Source organism: Heterodontus francisci, chromosome 29, assembly GCF_036365525.1.
Source record: "Heterodontus francisci isolate sHetFra1 chromosome 29, sHetFra1.hap1, whole genome shotgun sequence".
Classification (NCBI taxonomy): Eukaryota; Metazoa; Chordata; class Chondrichthyes; order Heterodontiformes; family Heterodontidae; genus Heterodontus; species Heterodontus francisci.
Window position 1 is genome coordinate 23,657,356 of NC_090399.1, and position 24,358 is coordinate 23,681,713.

The 24,358-nt window shown below is 46.8% G+C and overlaps 2 protein-coding genes across 5 annotated transcripts in view; one reads left to right on the plus strand and one right to left on the minus strand.

Moving 5' to 3' along the window:
• Positions 1-218: 218 nt before the first annotated feature.
• Positions 219-24,358, plus strand: part of LOC137346197 (SLAM family member 9-like) — a 57,005-nt gene continuing 32,865 nt past the window's right edge. For 2 of the 4 annotated variants that reach the window (XM_068009602.1, XM_068009603.1), the window contains exon 1: positions 220-460. In XM_068009602.1, the coding sequence (XP_067865703.1) occupies positions 382-460 (79 nt within the window). In that variant the 5' untranslated portion in view covers positions 220-381. Of the gene's footprint in view, positions 461-24,358 lie in introns of all 4 variants that reach the window. The other 2 variants (XM_068009601.1, XM_068009600.1) reach the window with 2 other exon arrangements.
• LOC137346196 (RNA-binding protein 4B-like) overlaps positions 11,155-24,358 on the minus strand; it is a 191,325-nt gene continuing 178,121 nt past the window's right edge. The window contains exon 6 of the transcript XR_010968679.1: positions 11,155-11,237. The gene's annotated coding sequence lies outside the window, so the exon portion shown is untranslated. The remainder of the gene's footprint in view (positions 11,238-24,358) is intronic.

Sequence of the window (24,358 nt, forward strand, 5' to 3'; positions counted from 1 at the left end):
TAGGGCTGTTTATTATTCTATCATTAATACTCTGCACGAATGTTTTATCTTTCACCACACCTTCAGAAAACTCTTTTGCCTTTACCCCCATGATCTCCTTGTCAGTTAATCGTTCGGGCTTTCTGTCCTATCAACATCTTCCCTTTTGTTCTCCCCCAACCCCCATCGCTTTAAACGTATTACATTTCTAACCTTTGCCACTTCTGATGAAAGATCATAGATCTGAGATGTTAACTCCGTTTCCTTTTCCACAGATGCTGCCTGACTGATTCAGCATATCCAGCATTTCTGTTTTAATTTCACATTTCCAGCATCTGCAGTATTTTGCTTTTGAGTAAGACCACGCCCCTGATTAGCGGGGAGAGCTGACAAAAAATAGACATGGTCAGGTGGAGGTCTGAAATTTCACTCAGGATCGTTATCAACTGGCTACTCCTGGCACTTTTAAACGACCCAGGGGGTAAGTGCATGTGAAATCTGAAATAGGTACAGAGTACTGCAACGAGGGGCTGTTAGGAAATGCTTCGGAGAACGTCTTTGTTAGCGATTTCCTCCACCCTCTTCTCGCCCTCCGCTGTTTCTGATGTCTCGCTTAACCCGCTGTGTATTTCCACCGTTTACTGTTTTGATTTCAGATTATTAGCCGTTACAGCATTCATGTCGGCTTTCAGTGAGAAACACTGTCATTTCAAATGTCGGATCATTCGGGAGGCGGAGGGGATTATTGACAGGAGTTATAGGGAGGCAGTCACACCTCAGGTAAAAGAAGTAGGTAGATGGTTACCGTCAGGGGAAGGAGAGGGAACCAGCAGATAGTGCAGGGATCCCCTGTGGCCGTTTCCCTCAACAACAGGTATACCGTTTTGGATACTGTTGCGGGGGACGACTTACCAGGGGTAAGCAATGGGGTGCAGGTCTCTGGCACAGAGTCTGTCCCTGTTGCTCAGAAGGGAAAGGGGAAGAGGAACAGAGCATTAGTCATTGGGGACTCCATAGTTAGGGGAACAGATAGGAGGTTCTGTGGGAACGAGAGAGTCTCACGGTTGGTGTGTTGCCTCCCAGGTGCCAGGGTACGTGATGTCCCGGATCGTGTTTTTGGGATCCTTAAGGGGGAGGGGGAGCAGCCCCAAGTCGTGGTCCACATAGGCACCAACGACATAGGTAGGAAGAGAGATGGGGATTAAAGGCAGAAATTCAGGGAGCTAGGGTGGAAGCTTAGAGCGAGAACAACCAGAGTTATCTCTGGGTTGTTGCCCGTGCCACGTGCTAGCGAAGAGAGGAATAGGGAGAGAGAGGAGTTGAACATGTGGCTGCAGGGATGGTGTAGGAGGGAGGGTTTTGGTTTCCTGGATAATTGGTGCTCTTTCTGGAGTAGGTGGGACCTCTACAAACAGGATGGTCTTCACCTGAACCAGAGGGGTACCAATATCCTGGGGGGGAGATTTGCTAGTGCTCTTCGGGGGGGGGGGGTTTAAACTAATTCAGCAGGGGGATGGGAACCTAAATTGTAGTGCCAGTGTACAGGATGTTGAGAGTAGTGAGGTCAGGGATAAGGCTACAGGGAGGCAAGAGGGCACTGGCAAGCAAGAACTTGGTTTAAAGTGTGTCTACTTCAACGCCAGGAGCATCCGGAATAAGGTGGGTGAGCTTGCAGCATGGGTTGGTACCTGGGATCCTGATGTTGTGGCCATTTCGGAGACATGGGTAGAGCAGGGCAGGAATGGATGTTGCAGGTTCCGGGATTTAGATGTTTCAGTAAGAACAGAGAAGAGGGTAAAAGAGGTAGGGGGGGGGTGTGGCATTGTTAATCAAGGAAAGTATTACAGCGGCAGAAAGGACGTTTGAGGACTCGTCTACTGAGGTAGTATGGGCCGAGGTTAGAAACAGGAGAGGAGAGGTCACCCTGTTGGGAGTTTTCTATAGACCTCCGAATAGTTCCAGAGATGTAGAGGAAAGGATAGCGAAGATGATTCTCGACAGGAGCGAGAGTAACAGGGTAGTGGTTATGGGGGACTTTAACTTTCCAAATATTGACTGGAAATCCTATAGTTCGAGTACTTTAGATGGGTCTGTTTTTGTCCAGTGTGTGCAGGAGGGTTTTCTGACACAGTATGTTGACAGGCCAACCAGGGGCGATGCCACATTGGATTTGGTACTGGGTAATGAACCCGGCCAGGTGTTAGATTTTAGATGTAGGTGAGCACTTTGGCGATAGTGATCACAATTCAGTTAGGTTTACCTTAGCGATGGGCAGGGACAGGTATATACCGCAGGGCAAGAATTATAGCTGGGGGAAAGGAAATTATGACGCGATTAGGCAAGATTTAGGATGTGTAGGATGGGGAAGGAAACTGCAGGGGATGGGCACAAACGAAATGTGGAGCTTATTCAAGGAGCAGCTAATGCGTGTCCTTGATAAGTATGTACCTGTCAGGCAGGGAGGAAGTTGTCGAGCGAGGGAGCCGTGGTTTGCTAAAGAAGTTGAAGCGCTTGTCAAGAGGAAGAAGGCGGCTTATGTTAGGATGAGACGTGAAGGCTCAGTTAGGGCGCTTGAGAGTTACAAGCTAGCCAGGAAGGATCTAAAGGGAGGGCTAAGAAGAGCAAGGAGAGGACACGAGAAGTCATTGGCGGATAGGATCAAAGAAAACCCTCAGGCTTTCTATAGGTATATCAGGAATAAAAGAATGACTAGAGTTAGAATAGGGCCAATCAAGGATAGTAGTGGGAAGTTGTGTGTGGAATCAGAGATAGGGGAAGCGTTAAATGAATATTTTTCGTCAGTATTTACAGTAGAGAAAGAAAATGTTGTCGAGGAGATTACTGAGATACAGCCTACTAGGCTAGATGGGATTGAGATTCACAAGGAGGAGGTGTTAGCAATTTTGGAAAGTGTGAAAATAGATAAGTCCCCTTGGCCAGATGGGATTTATCCTAGGATTCTCTGGGAAGCCAGGGAGGAGATTGCAGAGCCGTTGTTGTTGATCTTTATGTCGTCATTGTCGACAGGAGTAGTGCCGGAAGACTGGAGGATAGCAAATGCTGTCCCCTTGTTCAAGAAGGGGAGTAGAGATAGCCCTGGTAATTATAGACCTGTGAGCCTTACTTCGGTTGTGGGTAAAATGTTGGAAAAGGTTATAAGAGATAGGATTTATAATCATCTTGAAAAGAATAAGTTCATTTGCGATAGTCAGCACGGTTTTGTGAAAGGTAGGTCATGCCTCACAAACCTTATTGAGTTTTTCGAGAAGGTGACCAAACAGGTGGATGAGGGTAAAGCCGTGGATGTGGTGTATATGGATTTCAGTAAGGCGTTTGATAAGGTTCCCCATGGTAGGCTATTGCAGAAAATACGGAAGTATGGGGTTGAAGGTGATTTAGAGCTTTGGATCAGAAATTGGCTAGCTGAAAGAAGACAGAGGGTGGTGGTTGATGGCAAATGTTCATCCTGGAGTTTAGTTACTAGTGGTGTACCGCAAGGTTCTGTTTTGGGGCCACTGCTGTTTGTCATTTTTATAAATGACCTGGATGAGGGTGTAGAAGGGTGGGTTAGTAAATTTGCGGATGACACGAAGGTCGGTGGAGTTGTGGATAGCGTCGAAGGGTGTTGTAGGGTACAGAGGGACATAGATAGGCTGCAGAGCTGGGCTGAGAGATGGCAAATGGAGTTTAATGCAGAGAAGTGTGAGGTGATTCACTTTGGAAGGAGTAACAGCAATGCAGAGTACTGGGCTAATGGGAAGATTCTTGGTAGTGTAGATGAGCAGAGAGATCTTGGTGTCCAGGTACATAAATCCCTGAAAGTTGCTACCCAGGTTAATAGGGCTGTTAAGAAGGCATATGGTGTGTTAGCTTTTATTAGTAGGGGGATCGAGTTTCGGAGCCACGAGGTCATGATGCAGCTGTACAAAACTCTGGTGAGGCCGCACCTTGAGTATTGCGTGCAGTTCTGGTCACCGCATTATAGGAAGGATGTGGAAGCTTTGGAAAGGTGCAGAGGAGATTTACTAGGATGTTGCCTGGTATGGAGGGAAGGTCTTATGAGGAAAGGCTGAGGGACTTGAGGTTGTTTTCGTTGGAGAGAAGGAGGAGGAGAGGTGACTTAATAGAGACATATAAGATAATCAGAGGGTTAGATAGGGTGGATAGTGAGAGTCTTTTTCCTCGGATGATGATGGCAAACACGAGGGGACTTAGCTTTAAGTTGAGGGGTGAAAGATATAGGACAGATGTCAGAGGTAGTTTCTTTACGCAGAGAGTAGTAGGGGCGTGGAACGCCCTGCCTGCAACAGTAGTAAACTCGCCAACTTTAAGGGCATTTAAGGGGTCATTGGATAGACATATGGATGAAAATGGAATCGTGTAGGTCAGATGGTTTCACAGGTCGGCGCAACATCGAGGGCCGAAGGGCCTGTACTGCGCTGTAATGTTCTAAAAAAAATATTGTGAGCTCTTTATCCACTCCGAGCCTGAGCAGACATTCTTGTTGACGCTGTCATGCGGTACTCATTGAGATCTGTGTTATTAGTGACTCCTTTGTGTTACTTTATGCTGAAGTCCTATGTGCCTGCTCTGCGGATGCAAATAGAAAACACAAAGGGGTGATTTCGGAGTAAGTGATCATAATCGGGTGCTGATCCCACCTTCAAACAGGCCAACAGTCCATCGACCACAGTAAAGCAGGACAGTAAAATTGCGCACATCAAGTCTGCTACCTGCGTGTAAGACGTGAGCCCTCGCTGGGGAAATTGTAAACAACAAAATTAGTTATATTGGAGCAGAATGAAAATCCGGTATTTTATAACTAATAATAATCCCATATTTTATTGTAAGAAAATAATCATGGAAATCAGCAGCAATCCGTTAAAGGACGTGGACAAAATCATGTACTGCTGAGGATTTTTGGTTTTGTAACAGGCGCTCTTTTTTTTTTAATGTTTTCAAGTTCATTAACCGTTCACAGCTTGAAAGCCCCTGGGGAATTCGTGACCAGCCTATGGAAATTGTTCATGTGGGCATTGCTGGCAGATTGCCTCGCCCTAATTGCCCTTGAGAAGGCGGTGGTGAGCTGCCTTCCTGAACTACTTGTACTTTCCCACAGCAGCTAGGATACGACTGAGTAGTTTTGCTCGGTCATTTCAGAGGACAGTCAAGAGTCAGCCCCATTGCTGTGGGTCTGATGTCACACACAGGCCAGACTGGATAAGAAAACCGACTTTCCTTCCCTAAAGGACATTAATGGACCAGTTTTTGTCCTTGCCATAGTTGGTTGCGTGTTCACCTATTACTGATAGTTTTATTTAATCACAGCTTGTATTTAGTTTAGTTTAATTTAGAGATACAGCACTGAAACAGGCCCTTCGGCCCACCGAGTCTGTGCCGACCACCAACCACCCATTTATACTAATCCTACACTAATTCCATATTCCTACCACAACCCCACCTGTCCCTATATTTTCCTACCACCTACCTATACTAAGGGCAATTGCTAATGGCCAATTTACCTATCAACCTGCAAGTCTTTGGCATGTGGGAGGAAACCGGAGCACCCGGAGGAAACCCACGCAGACACAGGGAGAACTTGCAAACTCCACACAGGCAGTACCCAGAATTGAACCCGGGTCGCTGGAGCTGTGAGGCTGTGGTGCTAACCGCTGCGCCACTGTGCCGCCCAGTTAACTGATATTAAACTTCCCAGCTCGTGTGGGATTTGACCTCCTGTCTCTGGATCACTAGTCCAGGTTTCTAGATTACCAGGTGAGTAGCGTAACCCTCTGCTTCCCTACCAATTATAGCCAGTCAAGAGGTGGTGGCATAGTGGTATTGTCACTGGACTAGTAACCCAGAGACCCAGGGTATTGCTCTGGGGACATGGGTTTGAATCCCACCACAGCAGAAGGTGGAATTTGAATTTAGTTAATAAATCTGGAATTAAAGCTGGTCTAATGATGGCCATGAAACCATTGTCGATTGTTATAAAAACCCATCTGGTTCACTAATGTCCTTTAGGGAAGGAAATCTGCTGTCCTTACATGGTCTGGCCTACATGTGACTCCAGACCCACAGCAATGTGGTTGACTCTTACATGCCCTCACTCAGTTAGGGCAATTAGGGATGGGCAATAAATGCTGGCCTGGCTGGCCAGTGACGCCCACATCCCATGAATGAATATAAAAAAAAAAGTATTGCTTGTTTTACGCAATCTTCCAAAGTTAAAATTACTGTTATGGCCACATGGTGAGGGGTGTGGGTGTTTCCCACTGTTCAACTCCCACCTGATTGCAGCGTGTTTTTTTTGTTAGATTTTAACCTCTTTATGTTTTATTTGCTAAATTAGTAGTCAGTGACAGGTTTTCTTGTAGGTTTAAAACAGAAGAGTAATTATTTATTGAGTGATGTGCCTTATCCCGAAATTGTCGCAACACCACTTTCACACAATCGCTCTCACATGCATTCTCAAGAGAAGGTGGATAGAAATTTACAGGGTAAGACGTGTACAGAGTTCAGGTTGTAAAAGTCTGTTTCAGGAATAACCTGTGGGATCCTCCTCGGAAGGCAACTTTTTAAAGTTGCAAGCCTGTTTGCTGGTTGTCTGGTATTCGTTGGGCTGTGGCAGTCACCTGGTTGCTCACTTTGTGGATTGAAGACTGTTGCCTTGGGTCACTTCTCACCAGTAGAAAAATCGTTTTTGCAAAGGCACTCTCTTGTACCGGTGGTAGCTCGCTTCCACTTGTCTTAGCAGGGTTCAACTGTGTTGGCTGGAAATGATCTCTCTCTTTCTCTCAGCCTTGCTGGAATTCAAGATGGCTTTTTGTTGTCCTGTGTGGCTGAGAGACCAGACCAATCTTATCTCCAGTCCTGTCCTGAAAAGAGTCCCGACTTTGTTCCTCAAAACGATTATCTTCTGAAGTGAATATTTTTACAAGGGTTGGCTTTACCCATGTGACTTCAGGTATCCGTCCCAGTTGGGCTGTATAATGGCCTTGATGATGCCCTATTCTGAGGAGATCAGAGTGGTTCACACTCCATTGTATTCAAGGTTATTCGGAGATGAGAAGGCTGTGAAAAGTCTTATTGTGTTTGAATATAACTCACGTTCAAGTGTGATTATCTGTCGCATTTCCACACGGATGGGGCTTAATTGGTTTTCAGTCTTGGACACAGATGTGGATTTGGGGGCAAGTGATGCTGAGGGTAATGTGTTTTGTCCTGTTTTGTTGACAGTACGTTCACTTTTTTTTAAAAAGAAAATTGCTTTTTTTATAACTCTTCAGTTTACGTTCTGTATTTTCAATCGCTGCACTTTGCGCGAGAGTAACACCATCCATATACTTATTAACTCCTCACCTTTCTAACAACCACGCAGTGAACTGGCAAACATTCCCGTCATATCAGGGGCTTTTGTAAGCTTGAATTTTCCCTGTTAGTTTTCCCCTGTTGTCTGTGACTCTTTACAGTACAGTACAGTACATAAACAGTCCAAGTGAGACTGCTCATTTCATGAGAATTGAAAGTGCCAGAAGTACTCAGCAGGTCTGACGGCATCTGCGGAGAGAAAAACAGAGTTAATGTCTGTGACCTGTGAGTTCTGATGAAACGTTAACTCTGTTTCTCTCTGCACAGATGCTACCTGACCTGCTGAGTATTTCCAGCACTTTCTGCTCTCATTTCAGAGTTCCAGCATCTGCAGTATTTTGCTCTTATTTTACTGCTCATTTAATGCTCTGGTTAAACAGCTGCTTGACTGATTATAGCCCAGAAACTACAAACAGTATTGACTTCATAAATATTCATATCATTCAGGAGTCGAGACAGGATGTGTAATATAATGTGTAAGGGCGGGCAGGTGTAATTAAGCCAGGCTGCATTTGTTTGGGGTTCAATGAAGATTTGTGTGGAGGTTACAGTAAAATTGATGAATTCTCTTGGAAATCAAGTTCTCAGTGGATGCAGGGCTGAGATGAGTGTAGATTTCTCTTCAGTTGAAGATGGTAGGTTATTTCTAGCTCTCGCTGCTACATAATGTAGCTGTCAGATTCTGCAGCAGGACATGTGCATTTTTTTTTTGTCTCTGTGTCTCTGTCTCCGTTCGCTCTCGCTCTCTTAAAGACACCGTCTGTTTTTCATAACTCTTCAGAGTTAGTCCATGATTGTTGTCTCATTGCACTTCTGGTGTGCATGACACCAGTCATCACAGCCTTAGGATATTGCTGTTGGAGATTCTCCGGGCAGTGTCCTAGGCCCAATAATTTTCAGCTGCTTCATCAATGATCTTCGCTCCATCATAAAATCAGAAGTGGGGATGTTCACTGATGATTCCACAGTGTTCAGTTCTGTCAGATGGCAGCTCCTCAGATACTGAAGCAGTCCATGCCCACATCTAGCAAGACCTGGACAACATTCAGACACCAACCTACTGTCCTCGAACCGAATCCTGCATCAGGATTGTTGATCAGGGCTGTTCCTGCAGTCATGGCTGATGACTGCAGTAAGGCCTGAACAGACAGTCAGGAATGGCAGATATATGGCAGATGGCAGAGGCTCGTGACAGTCCAAGTCTGGTACAGTAGACATTAGGTACTCAAGTCTCTGATGGAACGCAGTGACATGCAATGGAACAACTGTGGCTCACTGTACAGCATAACATCACAATGAAGAAATAAAAGCAAAATACTGCAGATGTTAGAAAGCTGAAATAAAAACAAAGTGCTGGAAATACTCAGCAAGTCCGACAGCATCTGTAGAAAGAGAAGCAGAGTTAACCTTTCAGATCAATGACCTTTCATCATGGAGCAAGCCTTGCTACTTTTAGGAGTTGTAGGGAATGACAACACAAGGAAGGGCATCCATCTGCACAGCATGAGGAGGGTGCACAGAAAGGGGCAGTTAGCATTCAGATAAAGGAGACAGCATAAAGCCTATTTCTTTTTCACTAAGTTGACACACCAAATAACATCACCTGTTCCCCCTTCACAAAGTGCCCCGCTGTCACTGACACCGACCCTTTTCCTGCATAAAACGGATGTTTGTGTTTTTCCCCGCCATCATCAATGGATAGAAGTTGTAGACATATACAGATGTGTTGGAGGACTTGCATAGTCAAGCAGTTTTCACTTCACAGGAAAACGTTTGGCAAAAGGATACCAACCAATCCATTCACCCTATTTACAGCTACATCTCTACAGCATGTTGCTCCATCAATGAGTGGTGGGTGGTTGGGATGGTTCCCCTGTAGTCTTTAAAGCCCTAGGTGACTCTTTTCTTGGGGAAGCAAAACCAGCTTCTATTAGCCTTTGCTCTTGTGGTGCCTAGGGAGTGAACTTGGCCAATGTCTAAAGCTCCCTCATCCACACCCTGAGGGCTCTCAAGGAAGCAGATTCATTGTCACTCTCTGGAGGGACAGCAACATCTGTGCTCACTGATGCAGGGCACAGGCTCAGAGGTATTACTGGTCAGTATCATGACAGAGTGAATAGTTCCAATCAGGAACCTCTGTTGAAGCACTATCACCTTCCACTCCAGAATTTCAGTGTCCATTCTACCTCCTGTTGGCATTGTATTTCTGCAGAGGCATCCTGGACTTTCGTTCTCCCCAGGACATTTCACATGCAGTGAGCAGCTTCCTGTTATGTATTGCAGATATGGGTAGTGGACGCCTCCGTTCTTCATTACCTCAACCATATGTTTGAAATGGTCTCCACTGCCTGCGTGTGAGATCATTGTTCCTAATTACAGTTCTTTGGAAGAATGAGCCCCTACGGTGAGGCGACTGAGGCCTTTCAGCTGAGCACAATTGTTCCTTCATCCTTAGTAGGGGAACAGCACACACTCACTCACTCTCTTTCACTCCCAGATCCTTAAGCGCTCTGGTGCTTGAAACAACATCTGCTGAAAATACTTCTGACCAATGTTCCCTCAGTTTCTCTTTGGTGCGCCATCCCTTTAAAACTGCTGCGCAGTAGCACATGCGCCTATCTTAAAGCAAACCATGCTTCTGACTCCGTAGCTACTTTCTCTCGAGTGGATGTTGGGCTGTTATTTACCCTGGTTAGATACCTTGACTGAGTTCTTGAGAACATGGCAGGAATATATGTGTTGTTGAAAGTCAGACATGTCCGAATCAGTTAGTTCCCTTTAACCCCTTCACTCTCAAGTTCTAAAATGATTCGAAGTGATGCCTTATTATTGACCGTGGTAATATTTTATTCAGTATAACCAAGACTTGACACATGCTAATGTCTGAGCAGTGGTATCAAAGCACAACAACATCATTATGCCCTGGGCAGAAGTGTAATCTTCACGTGACTTCACCCAACAGCCATGCCACAGACACCGTTGCATCAGTCAAAACGCTATGTACACGTGTAGTCCCTCTGCTAGTCCATCCTTCCACGAGGGCTCGTCTGGCTGAATACTTCTACACCTTAAATGCTTAGATCTCCCTTTTTGTATACTTCTGCTACACAGCAAAGCCTTCGGAGTCTGATTTAACCCAGTCATTGCCTTGCTTCGATTTGAGCTGCCTTATTACAAAAGATGTCACATGCCCGTCTGTTCGCCCAAGCCAGATCAGTGTCTCATAATCCCTGATGTCACCTGTTCTTTTTCTACTCTCGGACCCTTATCAGCCCGATGACATTTCAATGCCAAAACAAGGAAAACGTGAGGGCCTTGACACCAACTGTTTTGTTTGACATTCAAAGCACCATTATTTTCTCTGTCCTGTATCTGGGTCTCTGGAATTCTACGAAGGTATCTTTTCGTTCTCACACAGCAGCCTGTCTGTTCTCACACTCTGCTTGAATTTCCGCTGAAGTTTACCTTTTTGACCATTTGGTTCCATTTAAACGTTTGTGGTCAATGAAGCCCCAAACTACAGTTTCTCATCAAGCTGCCTCTCAACTGCATTTACCCAGGGCGTATTACTAGCAGGAATGAAAATGTGGTTCAGTGTAAGATTCAGTACAAGTATCATCACATCACTGCTCGTGAAAGCTCTAATTTACAATAGTCTTAAAGCCCTTTAAAAGGACAGAGGAGCGTGAAGTCACATGCAATAAAATTAAAGAAGTATACAGTCAGTATTTAAAGTACTTATAGTATTTCAATTTGTTTTAATTAATTAGCAAGAAAACCCAATATTGGAAATTTCCCAGGATTCTTGCAATGTGGAAGGATTTGCTGGGTCTGGAAATGCCCAGGGACTCAATGTGGTGACTGGCCTCTTCCCTCAAAGAACCCTGTAAAGTGAAATAAAGAACAGTTTGTTTGGCTGTGTACACAGTGACACTTACTCTGCCAGAAATAGCAGCTGAGTATAAAGGCAATGCAATAGTTTGGGAAACCACATGATGATGACACTAGGCATGATGAGCCTGATTGTGTCATACCAATCTACTCTCAACACCTTACCTCTAACCTCACTGACTCCTCCTGTCTTCCCGTACTGACTTCCGAATCTCTGCATCTTCCTGTTTGTGCAGACTCAGGCTGTTCCTCCTCAAGTTATACTTCTCTGTTGGTGTGTTGTGTGCAATAGTTTCCTTTGCAGGGATAGAACATAATGTCAAAGGGATGTGATTCTCCTGGACACATCCTTTTCCCAGTATGAGTGTGTGTAACCCAGATAACGAGGTATTGGTACACTGATCCTTGAAATGAACTGTCCTTCAAGACCAGCAGCTTCCATGTGGCAGGTTACACGAGTTTCCGCAGAGTGGTTGTGAATTAAGATGCTGACTGTGTGTTTGGAGTTTGCTCTTTTCTTTAGTACCTTCTACACTGGACAAAGTGTCTCCTTATTTATTCTATCAAAACTGGTCATGATTTTGAAAACCTCTATCAAATCTCCTTTTAAACTTCTGTGCTCTAAGGAGAACAACCCCAGCTTCTTCAGTCTCTCCACATAACTAAAGATGTCATCCCTTAGCTGTGGCTCAGTTGGTAGCACTCTCACTTCTAAGTGACAAGGTTTGGGGTTCAAGTCCCACTCCAGTGCTTGGGCACAAAAATCAAGGCTGAAGCTCCAGTACAGCTGCACGGTCAGAGGTGCTGACTTTTGGATGAGATGTTAAACAGAGCCATAAATTGGCTGCTGTTTCCTAAATTTACAATAATGACCACACTTCAGAAAATACTTTGGTGGCTGTAGAGCACACTGAAACATTTGTAGTTGTGGAAAGCGTTAGATAAATGCAAGTGTTTTGTTTTCTTCCTAGCCTTTTGTACTCTATTCCAAGGTTGTTTTTTTTTTTAAACAGCTTTTTCAAATTGTCCTGCTATCTTCAAAGATTTGTGTACATACACCCCTAGGTGTCTCTGATCCTGCACTCCCTTTTAAAATTGCACCATTTAGTTCATAATGCCTCTTCACATCCTTCCTAACAAAATGCATCACTTTGCACTTCTAGGTTAAATTTCAACTGCCCATTTCACCAGTCAGCGTCCTCCTGAAGTCTGTTACTTCCTCATTTGATTACTTTTTAAGAGTTTTGTGTCATCTGCAAACTTTGAAATGATCAAGTCCAGGTCTTTAATATATATTAAAAAGAGCAATGTTCCTAATAACGGCACCTGAGGAACACCTCCCTCCAGTGTAAAAAGTAACTGTTCACCATGACTCTCTGCCTGTACTATAGTATCCATTATTACCACTGTCCCTTTAATCTCATGGGCTTTAGTTTTGTCTCAAGTCTATTAAGTGCACCTTATCCGAAGCCTTTGGAAAGTTCATACACACAAGATCAACTGCACTACACTCATCAACCCTCTGTTACTTCATCAAAGCACTCAATCAAGTTAGTCAAACACGATTTCCCTTTAACCAATATGTGCTTTCAATTATCAGCCCATACCTTTTAAAATGTCAGTTAATTTTGTCCTGAATTAATTTTCGACACCACTGACCTTAAGCTGACTGGCCTGTAGTTGCCGGCTTTATCCCTCCTTTTTTAAACAAGTGTGTAACATTTGCAGTCCTCCAGACCTCTGACACTGCCCCCATTCCTGAGGAGGATTGGAAGATAACAGCCAGAGCCTCCACAATTTCCTCCCTTAGTTCCCACAGTAACCTAAGATGATCCCAACTGGACCAGGTGACTTTTGTATTTTGATGACTAACAATCTTTTAAGTACCTGCTCTTTACTTTCTTTTCTTATCCATATCACTACTGTCTCCTCCTTTACTGCTATATCATCCTCATCGCTAGTGAAGACAGATGCAAAGTATTCATTACCTCAGTCATGCCTGTGCCTCCACATCAGTACCTCCTTTTTGGTCTCTAATCAGCTCTATCTTTCCTTTTAACTAACTTTTATTATTCTTATATTTCTAAAAGACTTTCCCCTTTCCTGTCAACCGCTAATCTGTTCTCATAATCTCTCTTTTCCCCTCTTGTTTCCTTTTTTAGATCTCCTCCATACTTGTTCACGTCTATCTCCGCCCTGCATTTTTGTTTTTAAACCTTTTCTTTGATGAATATCAGCACTAAAATCACTTAGCTTCTAGGACACGGACAACACGGCTTAGATAAAGAGTCAAAAAGGTTCCCTCTATACTGTCCTGTCGAACACTTTCAGGTCAGGAACAGCATGGGACAGATGGAGAGTGAATCTCCCTCTACACTGTTCGATCAAATACTCTCAGGACAAGTACAGCACTGGGTTGGCTGCTATTTGCAGCAACGCGCAACAGCTGACAGTGTTGCAGTCAGTTGCTGGCTGTGCTGCTGGAGAGGGAGAGCTGAGGAGAGAACTGCAACATTTTGAACAAATTTTGCTACAGAGGAGGATAAGACTTTTCAAAACTTAAGGCTGTGTTTCGAGGTGGGTGTCGAGCACCAGACTTGAATTTGGTGTGGACTGTTGGGAGAGGTCGGAAGAACAAGGTGTGGGGGCTGTACAATTCTGCAGGGAACTGTGCAGTTGCTTTGACCATACAAGGAAGCTCCCTCCCCACCCCAATTGACCAGCCTGGGTCAGCTGAAGCTGCCTGGCTAAGAAGAAAGCAGAAGACAGTGCCTGGGCAGCTTTCGGCTGACCCAGGTGAAGACAGCTCTGCCCAACCGGAAGACCAGAAGAGCTTGTGAAGGACTGTTTGATTGAACTGTTATCTGTCATACCCCCTCAGTGAAGCAAGTCATCTCTTCCAGCCTCCCTTTTCCTCTTCAGCACACCCTCTGCTTATCCCCTATCTTATTACTTATTATTTATTTTTCCTTGTTTTATTTCAAATCTGTAAGCCTACAATTGGGGTGGGGTTTAGCTCTTGACCCATGGCAAGTCCATCTGTGCCAGTGACGGGGCCCTCTAACACCTATGCGGCTGCCCATGTGGCCCCATCACCATTCAAGCTTCCCACTTCTAGCCATGGGACGAAACGCAATGCCCACCCCAACATGTCTATTGAGGCTTGCGTGAAGGCAATGGCCGAGGATGTCGGCCCCTCGACCACTGTGGAAGCCTCTAAGATGTACGGGAAGGCTGTGTTCTTCTTGAAGACCGAGAGGGCGGTGTCTTTGGCCCTGAGTAAGGGGTTCACTGTGGCGGGGGGGAACTTTCCTGCCAGTGGACACTCTGGGGGCCACTGCACAGTGGATAATATTGTCAAACTTCCCGCCCTTCATTCCCAGTGACCACCTCCTTCCCCCACCTGCAACATCTGGGGGAGGTGAGGTCAGGGATCACCCTAGTCCTGCTCAGTCTTCGGAAGAACAGCCTCCGGCATATGTACTCCCGCCGCCAGCTATTAATGCAGCTATGCAGGAGGAGGTCTTGGAGGGCCAATTTGATGTTGAGTTCCAGGGGGCAGCCTACCGTGTCTTCTGAACTTCGGACGGGGCACAGTGCCATGCCTGCAACGGGTTGGGGCACGTTTGCAAGAACTGCCCCAACCTCCCAGCTGCCAACTCCAACTCAGCAGCCCAGGATGATGCCGCTGCACCTCTTCCCCACCCCCCCACCCCCTCCCCCCACGCTTCCAACAAACGATTGTTGGCGATTCCGGAGGCTGTGATTTTCCCACCCTCCAGCGGGGAGGGCGGTGCCCGTCCGGGTGGAAGGAAGACGCGGAGAAAGAATAAACACCGAGAGGCGTGTCTCCTGGATACTGTAGCACAACCTAAGCCTGAGCTCAGCCCAAGGCCCGATCCTGGGGAATCCACCTGCCCCAGGGCTGGGCTCAGGCCCAGGATAACTAAGCAAAAGGAGGGTGCAGAGGCGGAGGCCTCTGGTGACATGGAGGTCTCTGAGCCTCCGCACCCTGGTGGGGAAAATGAGGAGAAGGCACGCCTCCACAGAGGTAACACAGGGCCCTGTGGTGCAGGACCCATCTGTTGGAGGGGAGCTGTCTCCTGCTTCGGGTCCCCAGATTTCCCCTGCCATCACCACCGTCAAGGCTGTAAAGCCTGGGCAGGAGCTCCCTATCCCTCAGGATGGAGAAGAGGGGAGAGACCCCTGTACATGTGGCCCCTCCTGAGGGAGAAAGTGGAGCCCTGCCTGTGGTGGGGAAGGCTGGAGACACTCCTAAAGGAGCGTCCCATTCTGCCACTGGGTCGGGTGCCCTGAGTGGAGGAGAGGGCGAGAAAATTCACTCCCGACCAGGATATACCTGACCCAGTTACGCGTCAGATTCAGGTCAGGTCGCTCTTCCGGGTCAGGCTTTCGGGCTCAGGTCGGTCGGGGTCGGACACACAAAGTAAGAATTACATTTTGCTCTTCTGTTAAGTGTTAAAAGTAAAAAACTTATGTGAGCTGGGAGTCCGGGAGGCCAAGGAGGGAAACTCTGAGGCTGTACAGTGAGCGAGTGAGTGTCTCTATGACATCATCACGCTCATGTTGCAGCTTCCTGCAGATTCGGAGTCGCAAGGTAGATAAAGGGAACATTCTGGTGGTCGGGTCACAGGGAAAAATGGAGGGACTCGGGTCAGGTTTTTTTTCCCCTGACCTGAGCAGGCCTTTAGTGCTGAGGGACCTGCAGCTCGCAGGATCCCAAGGCACATATGTGAGGTCGCGGATCCAGATCCTCTAAGATTTGCACCGCGCCTCACCCTCCTTCTGCCCACTGGGAAAATGGCGGGGGTTCCATAAGCAGCTCGTTGAGCTGCTGGCCAACGACTGATCCTCCATCACGGATCGGAGGGGATGGGCCTCCTGGTCCGTACCTATTACAGTGTATTGTTCTTTCCGGATCCATCCAGCGAGGACGGGTGCAGTGTTTTGTGGGAGGACCTGCAGCCCGGAGGGTGCCGAAGGATTAGAGGCTCCGCTCACGTTGGCAGAGCTGACCGGCGCCCTCTGCCAGTTCTTGAAAGTTGCCAGGTCCTGGGGGAATGCCTGGAGACTGCAGAGATGCCCCTTTCGTGGCGGAGGGCGGTCATTGTCCTGCTACTGAAGAGGGGTGATCTCTGCCTGCTTAAGAACTGCCGTCCAGTCTCCCTCCTCAACACGGATTATAAGATCTTTGCCCAGGCTATGTTTACCCGCCTGGGCTCCATGCTGGCCCACATGATCCGCCCAGACCAGTCCTACACTGTCCCAGGCCAGTCCATCCAGGACAACATCCACCTGGTCTGGGACCTGATCCATCTTTCCCAGAAGACTGGTCTGTTGGTCGCCTTTCTCTCCCTCAATCAGGAGAAGGCGTTCGACTGGGTGGATCATGAATATCTTTCTGGGACTCTGCTCGTGTCCAGACTGGGCCCGCATTTTGTGGCCCGGGTCTGACTTTTGTATGCCGCCACAGAGTGTCTAATTAAAGTTAATGGGTCCTTGACGGCGCCCCTTCATTTTGGGACAGGAGTGCGCCAGGGATGCCCCATGTCTGGCCAATTATATACCATCTGCGTAGAGCTGTGCCTGCTTCGCAGGAGGTTGACGGGATTAGCTCTGTGCGGGCCGAGCATGCGGGTTGTCCTCTTGGGTTACGCCAATGACGTGCTCCTCACAGTCACAGTTGACTTGAGGATGCGCGAGTGCTAGCAGACCTTTTCTGCAGTGTCCTCCGCGAGGATCAATTGGGAGAAATGTTCTGGACTCCTGGTGGTTCAGTGGCAGGTGGACTCTCTGCCGGAGGAGTTGACACCTTTTGCATGGAGCACCACGCACCTTCTCTATCTGGGAGTCCACATTAGCCCTGCTGAGGAAGCCTGGCTGGCAAACTGGCAGGAGTTGGAGGCGAAAGTCACCACTTGGCTAGGGCACTGAACAGGACTGCTCAGAGTGCTTTCCTGCAGGGGCTGAGCACTGGTCATAAACCAACTGGTGGCCTTGATGCTATGGTACCAGTTGGTCACTTTGCCCCACCCCCTGCATTCGCCACCAAGATCCAGAAGAAGCTCGTCGATTTCTTTTGGGGCAAGAGGAAACACTGGGTCTCGGCCGTGGTCCTGAGTCTCCCGATTGAGGAGGGCGGCCAGTCGCTGGTGTGCGTCCACACCCAGGCTGTGACTCTCCGCCTTCGGACCCTGCAGAGATACCTGTACGTCGAGCGTCCTCCCAGATGGTGTGCGCTGGCAACGTATTTTTTCCACCAGTGTCACTGCCTTCGAGACGACACGCAGCTCCTGGCAGAGACCGTTAGCCACGCCTCTCTGAGGGAGTTCCCTGCCTTTTACCGAGATCAATTCAGAGTTTGAAATATGGTCGCCTTCTGTCAGGGCGCTCCCCCGCCGGTGGAGGAAAGCGCCTTGGCTGTCCGGCGGCAGGCTCCGGGGACGGACCAACTGGCAGAGGAGTAGCTGATGTCCCTGGGATGCCCCTCACTGCGGGTGACTAGGGGGCTCGGGAGTGCAGAGCGCTCCCAGCTGAGCTGACCCCTGCTTAGCCGGAACTGCTTATCGGACCCAGGCCCCGAAACCCTCAGAGAGTCGGTCCCACATATTCCGAGTCGCCTCGCGGGAACGTCCTCTGTGCCATTCCAATCGGCGCAGAGGTGTTTCCTGTACACTCTGCTCCTGCACACTCTCCACTTCCTCGCCATCGTCAGTCGGCCGGACGTGCCATGGCGGTCTGTGTTGCCATCTGGCGGCGAGGGGAAACCCCGGTGGAGGTCTCTCTACGCGGGAGTCCTCCCTTTTTTACATCAGGGACCTGGGGTGGAGGGTGCTGCACAGGGCAGTCCCGTGCAATAGACTTTTAAGTAGGTTCACAGACTCGCAGGCCCCCTGTAATTTCTGCGGCCTGGACGAGTCTGTGTTCCATGTGTACATAGTGTGTGAGGTTGCAGCCCCTGTTTGCATAAAGGGCTGCTCCTCAAGTTTTGGCTGCACTTCAGTCCCATGCTCCTGATCTTTGGGCACCCGGTGTGGAGGGGCGTGGGCCAGGAGGAGGATCTCCTCGTCGGTCTGCTCCTGGGCCTGGCCAAAGTGGCAATTCACAGGTCCAGGCTGTGGGCCCTTGTGGGGTCTGTCCTCCCTGATTGTCTGCCCCTCTTCTGCGGTTAGGTTCGTGCCCGGGTGTCCCTGGAGAAGGAGCATGTGATGTCTGCCGGTATGCTTGAGGCCTTCTGCGACCGGTGGGTACTGCAGGGACTGGAGTGCATAATTGACGCTGAGAATGGCATTTTAATTTGACTTTTTGTTTTATTTATCTGTTCTTAATAGTTATTTTAAACTGTATATAAATGGGGCCTGGAGAATAAAGGCCATCCTTTTTATTAAAAAAAAAGGGTTAGATATGGAATAAATCTCCCTCTACACTGTCCCATCAAACACTCCCAGGGCAGGTACAGCACAGGTTAGGTACAGATTAAAGCTCCTTCCTCCATGTCCCTAGCTCCAGTTTGACCAGCTACTTCCCCTTGTCCCCTTACTAGTATAACTGCAAGGATGGAGTTGGGTCGTCTTCACCCTGTCCTGCAGTTCATATGGGAGAAACAGCTCAGCTCTGACTGACAACTTCACTGCCCCCATTGCCTGTTCAGGATTTAGAGGGGGCTAACTTTCAAGAAACGCTCATTTGGTGCATGTATGCTGTGCCCGTTCATTGGCTCCAGCCTGAGGCCCAAATCATTGTGTCATGGCTCGGCCTCATCTAAATATGAGTGAGTGAGCGTACACTGAGGTTTAGTGAGAGCACACAGGCAGCTGACCACCAGGGCCTAAAGGTCTGATAGCTCCTCCATGGATCTGAACCAAATGTCGATCTCTGAACTCTGGTGCAGTGGGGTCTGTTTTTTTTTGAGTGGTTTCTGGTCCTTTTACAGAAAGTCAGTTAGGCTGCTCAGTGCCTGACACCAATGGGTGGAGTGTGTTTTTGTGACTCACTGTGCCAATTGGCACAAGAAAATAGCATCGGGTTTCTCTGATCGACATAAAACCTCAACTTTAATAAGGCTCTTGCTGCGTCAGGCGGAGCTAGGAATACTAGCTGGCCGGGTGAAGCTTACCAAAAAAATTATCTTGGCAGCTTCCAGACACTGAAACAGTTTTGAGTAAATGCATTTATGTATTTTTTTTTTCAAACTGACTGAATTTCCAATGTATGTGACCAGTTAAGCCTCTAAAGTCGATTGGGGTGATTCATTGACACGGAGACTGGAGATGTCTTAATGATTAGGAGATGCAGAAGCATAGATTATGGATTAATATCCAGACTGAGGTTACTAACTATTTGAGACAGACAACCATAATTATGCAGAAATATGTGATCTGAGCCATTCAGCAGAACCACTGTTAGGTCTAGATCGTGTGTTCCTTGTGTGCTTATCTGCTTCACCATTGCACAGTTCCACTTCCAATCCCCTCACCCTGTAAGAAGAAACTGCTTAGTTTTCATAATATTTGGTTTCTTGTTTAGATGTCAGCCATGGTTCAGTTGACAGCACTCTTGCCTCCCAGTCAGAAGGTCATGGGTTCAAATTCCAATCCAGAGACTGGAGCACAGGCTGTCAGAGGTGCTATCTTTCAGATAAGACATTAAACTGAGGCCCTCTCAGGTAGACGTAAAAGATCCCATCCTATTTTGAAGAATAGCAGGGAAGTTCTTTCTGGTCACCTAGCCAATCCCTCAATCATCATCCCTAAAACAGATTACCTGGTCATTAGCTCATTGCTGACGGTGAGACCTCGCTGTGTGCAAATTGGCTGCCGTGCTTCCCACATTATACTACGTTTCAAAAAGTACTTAATTGGCTGTAAAGCACTGCAGAACATCCTGAGGTCATGAAAAGCACTACGTAAATGCAAGTTCTTTGTTAATTTCCCCTTCGCCTCTCCTGTAGGCACAATGAGGCCTAGTACTTCGGTAACTGGCATCACCTGGTGAACCCAGACAGCAAACACAGCAGCATAATCACAGCTGAGCCCAAACTTGTCCTCACCCAATGTCCACTCCCTCAGTTTCCAATAGGGTAGTGGAAGGGCAGTCACTTGATACCAGTCAGGAGCGGGAGTTTGAATTCTGTTCATGGCTCTGCGTTTCAGTGGCAACATGAAGCAAGAAGCCATAGTTGGGCACTATTTAATGGGCATAGCTTCTTGAGAAGCCTTACGCTACACTTAATATCTCCGCAGAATTCAGTGCAAGCCTTCAGTTTCTTCCTGCCACTTAACAGTTTGTAGCATCTATTTCATCACGACACATCCTTGTTTGAATTGGTCAGAACTGGAAGCGGTTGCTGTATGCAAAACAAGACACAAAAAATGGATTTGTAATGGAAACAGTATCAGCCTGTGTGCAGGTAGTAACAGGGGTGCGGCTCACACTGTGAACCTTTCACCAGGTATAGAAGTGAGATTCTTTAATGAAATATTAAACAATGTATTAACCCAAACATCTGCTTTTCTGATTGACTGATTCCTGCTATAAAGTTCCCTTTATATATTCACTTCTCCTTCAGCAAAGGGTTACATTGTTAATTATTTCCACGGTGCTTTCCTTGATGATTTGAGTGGTTTTGTTGAATTAATTCAACTCAGTCAGGACAGTAGGACAGGCATTGAAATTATCCTGGGTTACAGAGGGTAAAGTCATCCAGGATTCCTGTTCCTGGTCACTATCCAGTGGTTCCGCATTGGAAAAAGACCTTCAGTAATCGGGTCTGCGAGCTAACAGACCCTCCCTGTGGCCCTGAGATTGGACAGACCCTGATTGACTGATTTGAGACTGGACAATTCCTCACTGGTTGACAGTAGAGAGAACCTCACTAACTGGCACTGGCCCCGTGTGTCGCATGAATTAAAATCCTGCAGCTCCTCAAAGACTAGGAGCAAACATTTCAGTGCAAATGCATTGCATTGTTTCTGGTGAAACACAGAAGTTGTTTTGACTAAAATATTTGTAAAAACATAGGCAAACGTCCACCGTTAATTCAGTTCCAAACTGCCACGTCATTCAGTTTGTTCCCAACCTCTTATCAGTACACAAGATAAGTAAACAGAAACAGCTGCTGTATAGCAAGCAAGATACGACTATGGACCATTAAACAACACTGTAACTCCATTAACAATGGGTATCCTCTTTCCGCAAAAACTGCCAAGCATAAATTCAAATATTTGCACAGAACTCTCTGCTCCCATACACGTGAAAAACCTGAAAGTCAAGGATGAGGAAAAGCCATGACTTATTCAAATGTAAGCAGGTTTTCCAGATGTCAAGGTGGCCCTTGAATCAATAATTTAAAACTGTTCAGTTGGTCATTCATCTGATCTGTTGATTGGATCTTATTGTGCTTTAATTAGCCACTGTGTTTGCCTCCAAAGTCGAAAGCAACAGTTTATAAAGTAATTAATTGGATGTGATATATTTTGGAATATACTGAGGGCATGATAGGGTACTTGTGAAAATCTTTCCTTTCATCTTTGAGCGTTCATAATTTATCCATTTTACCTATTGTTTCCTGAACATCAATTCTATTCACAGATCCCACAGAATGTTCCAGCAGCTGCCGTGTATTTCTAAAGTAACTGTAGGAGGCAGCAGTTTGTGATTAACAGATGTCACAAAGCCTTCTGTTAAACAGTAACTACAAGCTCATAAAGGGGCTTTCATAATTCCACGCCTGTGGGTTTAGTGCTCAATGGTGGTTTGATGTCTCTTTCCGGCCTTTTCCAGCTGCCTCATGGTGCCTGTCTTTGATTAGAACCAAGCTCTTTTCGAGTTGCCCTCACACTTGCATTTCTACTCTAACCTCTGTCTAAAGGCTGATGGTAAGGTGGGCAGTAAACGTGACCGTCCCTCCATATCAGCCAGGTGCAGACCAGTGTGGACAGAGGTAGCCTGTTCACTGTCTTGGCAATGTTAGACCTGGGTCAACGGCTGGGGGTAGATTTGGAGGGAAAGACACATTTGGACTGCCCGTTTGATATCCTTTACTGCACATTTTCACTTGTATTACCTAGCCAAGGCAGACCTCTCAACCTTAAAAGCATCGCAAGTACAAGTTCAAAATTAGTGGATGATACCGAATTGGGGGAAAGGGAAGGGAGGGTATGATTAATACTGAGGACTGCAGCAGAATACAGGAAGACATTAATAAACTTGCAGAATGAACTTCAATAGACAAATGTGAGGTGTTGTATTTCAGTACGAAGCATAAGGAGGTCACTAATTCCCTGGAAAATAAGTGTACGAAGGGGTAGAGGAGCAGAGGCATCTGAGTGTGTAGATATATAAATCACAAACTGTAACAAAGATTAATAAGACCATAAAAAAGCAAACAAAGCACTGGGGTTCATTTCTAGAAGGATACAATTGAAAAGCAGAGTTATGCTAAACTTGTACGGAACCTTAGTTGACATTTGGAGGATTGTGAACAGTTACACTCTTCATAGAGAGGCACAGGAAAAGAGACAAAACAGATTTACTTGAATGATACCAGAATTGAGGGCTTATACCTATCTCAGGCATGGATCTGTTCTCTGCTTTCAATACGATGTGGTCTGGAGGGTTAAAGGAATTGTATCAAATCCAGAGGCTGGGATTAGGAGGTGTCAGTGTTTCACATTCCACTTGTAATCATGTAGGGAGGTCCTTAGTGAACACGGGACACTTTCCCACCAATAGAAAGGGAAGATCAGCAGGAGGTCACCACCTCGAACATTAGTTGTAGAATATTATACCGTCCACAATGTGAAGAAAGAAGTTAATTCCTGAACCTCACTCCTTGCAGCAATCATGTACAATTTATTTATTTTTTATGTATTTAGAGATACAGCACTGAAACAGGCCCTTCGGCCCACCGAGTCTGTGCCGACCAACAACCGCCCATTTATACTAACCCTACAGTAATCCCATATGCCCTACCACCTACCTACACAAGGGGCAATTTATAACAGCCAATTTACCTATCACCTGCAAGTCTTTGGTGGTGGGAGGAAACTGGAGCACCTGGAGGAAACCCACACAGACACAGGGAGAACTTGCAAACTCCACACAGACAGTACCTAGAATTGAACCCGGGTCCCTGGAGCTGTAAGGCTGCGGTGCTAACCACTGCGCCACTGTGCCACCCTTACTCCATTGCAGACTCCACCCCATCCATATAATCCTGTAAAAAAAAAACTCCACTTCCGCACACAATAATGAATAAAACAAAACTTAATCTTTTGCAAAACTTCAATCTTGCATTATTTATGACTGACCACACACCCTGCCCGAATAAAACATTTCCATGGTCCCTGCAGTTTAGAAACCATGATATTCCACCCAGTGTTAGGCTATCTCCAACTAACCTGATCCTTCCAGCCCTCAGTCCAATTCACCAGGATTTAGTTGAAAGTGTTACTGAACTGGCACTCATTGCTTTAACTGGGATATGTTCCATATGATCTTGGACTTGTCTGAGTCAGTTCTGTGTTTGTAGTGCCCCCTCGCATCTCCAACAGCCGTTTTCTGTTTGCTACTCCCCAATTCTAATGGTCTCCGCTATTCCTCTCTCAAAGGGACTAGTTCTTGCTGGGTATAGGTCCCCAAAGTACCGGCCACCTCGGCCAACTGCTTATTCTTCCTGTGTAAGTACAGACAGTAAATCTTTTCAGACTGTTTGACCATGGAGTGCATCACAACGAAGCACAACCCTGTCTTCACCTGATTCGCACACGTGCACTTTCCAGCAGAGGCTATTGCTAGTGATTAGGAGCAGGAACACGCTAACCCAGCTGTGGGGCCTCTGCTGCCAACCCCAGCGAACTCCCATTCGGGAATGAACCCAGAGCCTCAGCTGCATTGTCCAATATTACCATCATCGACTCTGCGAACCATCAGAGCAGCTAAGTCTCAATATTTTAATAATGGCCTCTCTCTCGAGCTCTTTTGCAATCAAAACAAAATCTGATAGTTGCCACTGACATTATCTGGGATTGAGGGAAGGAGAGATACTGACAGGGTCTGGGAGTGAGGGTGAAATCAGAATTTGGATGAAAAA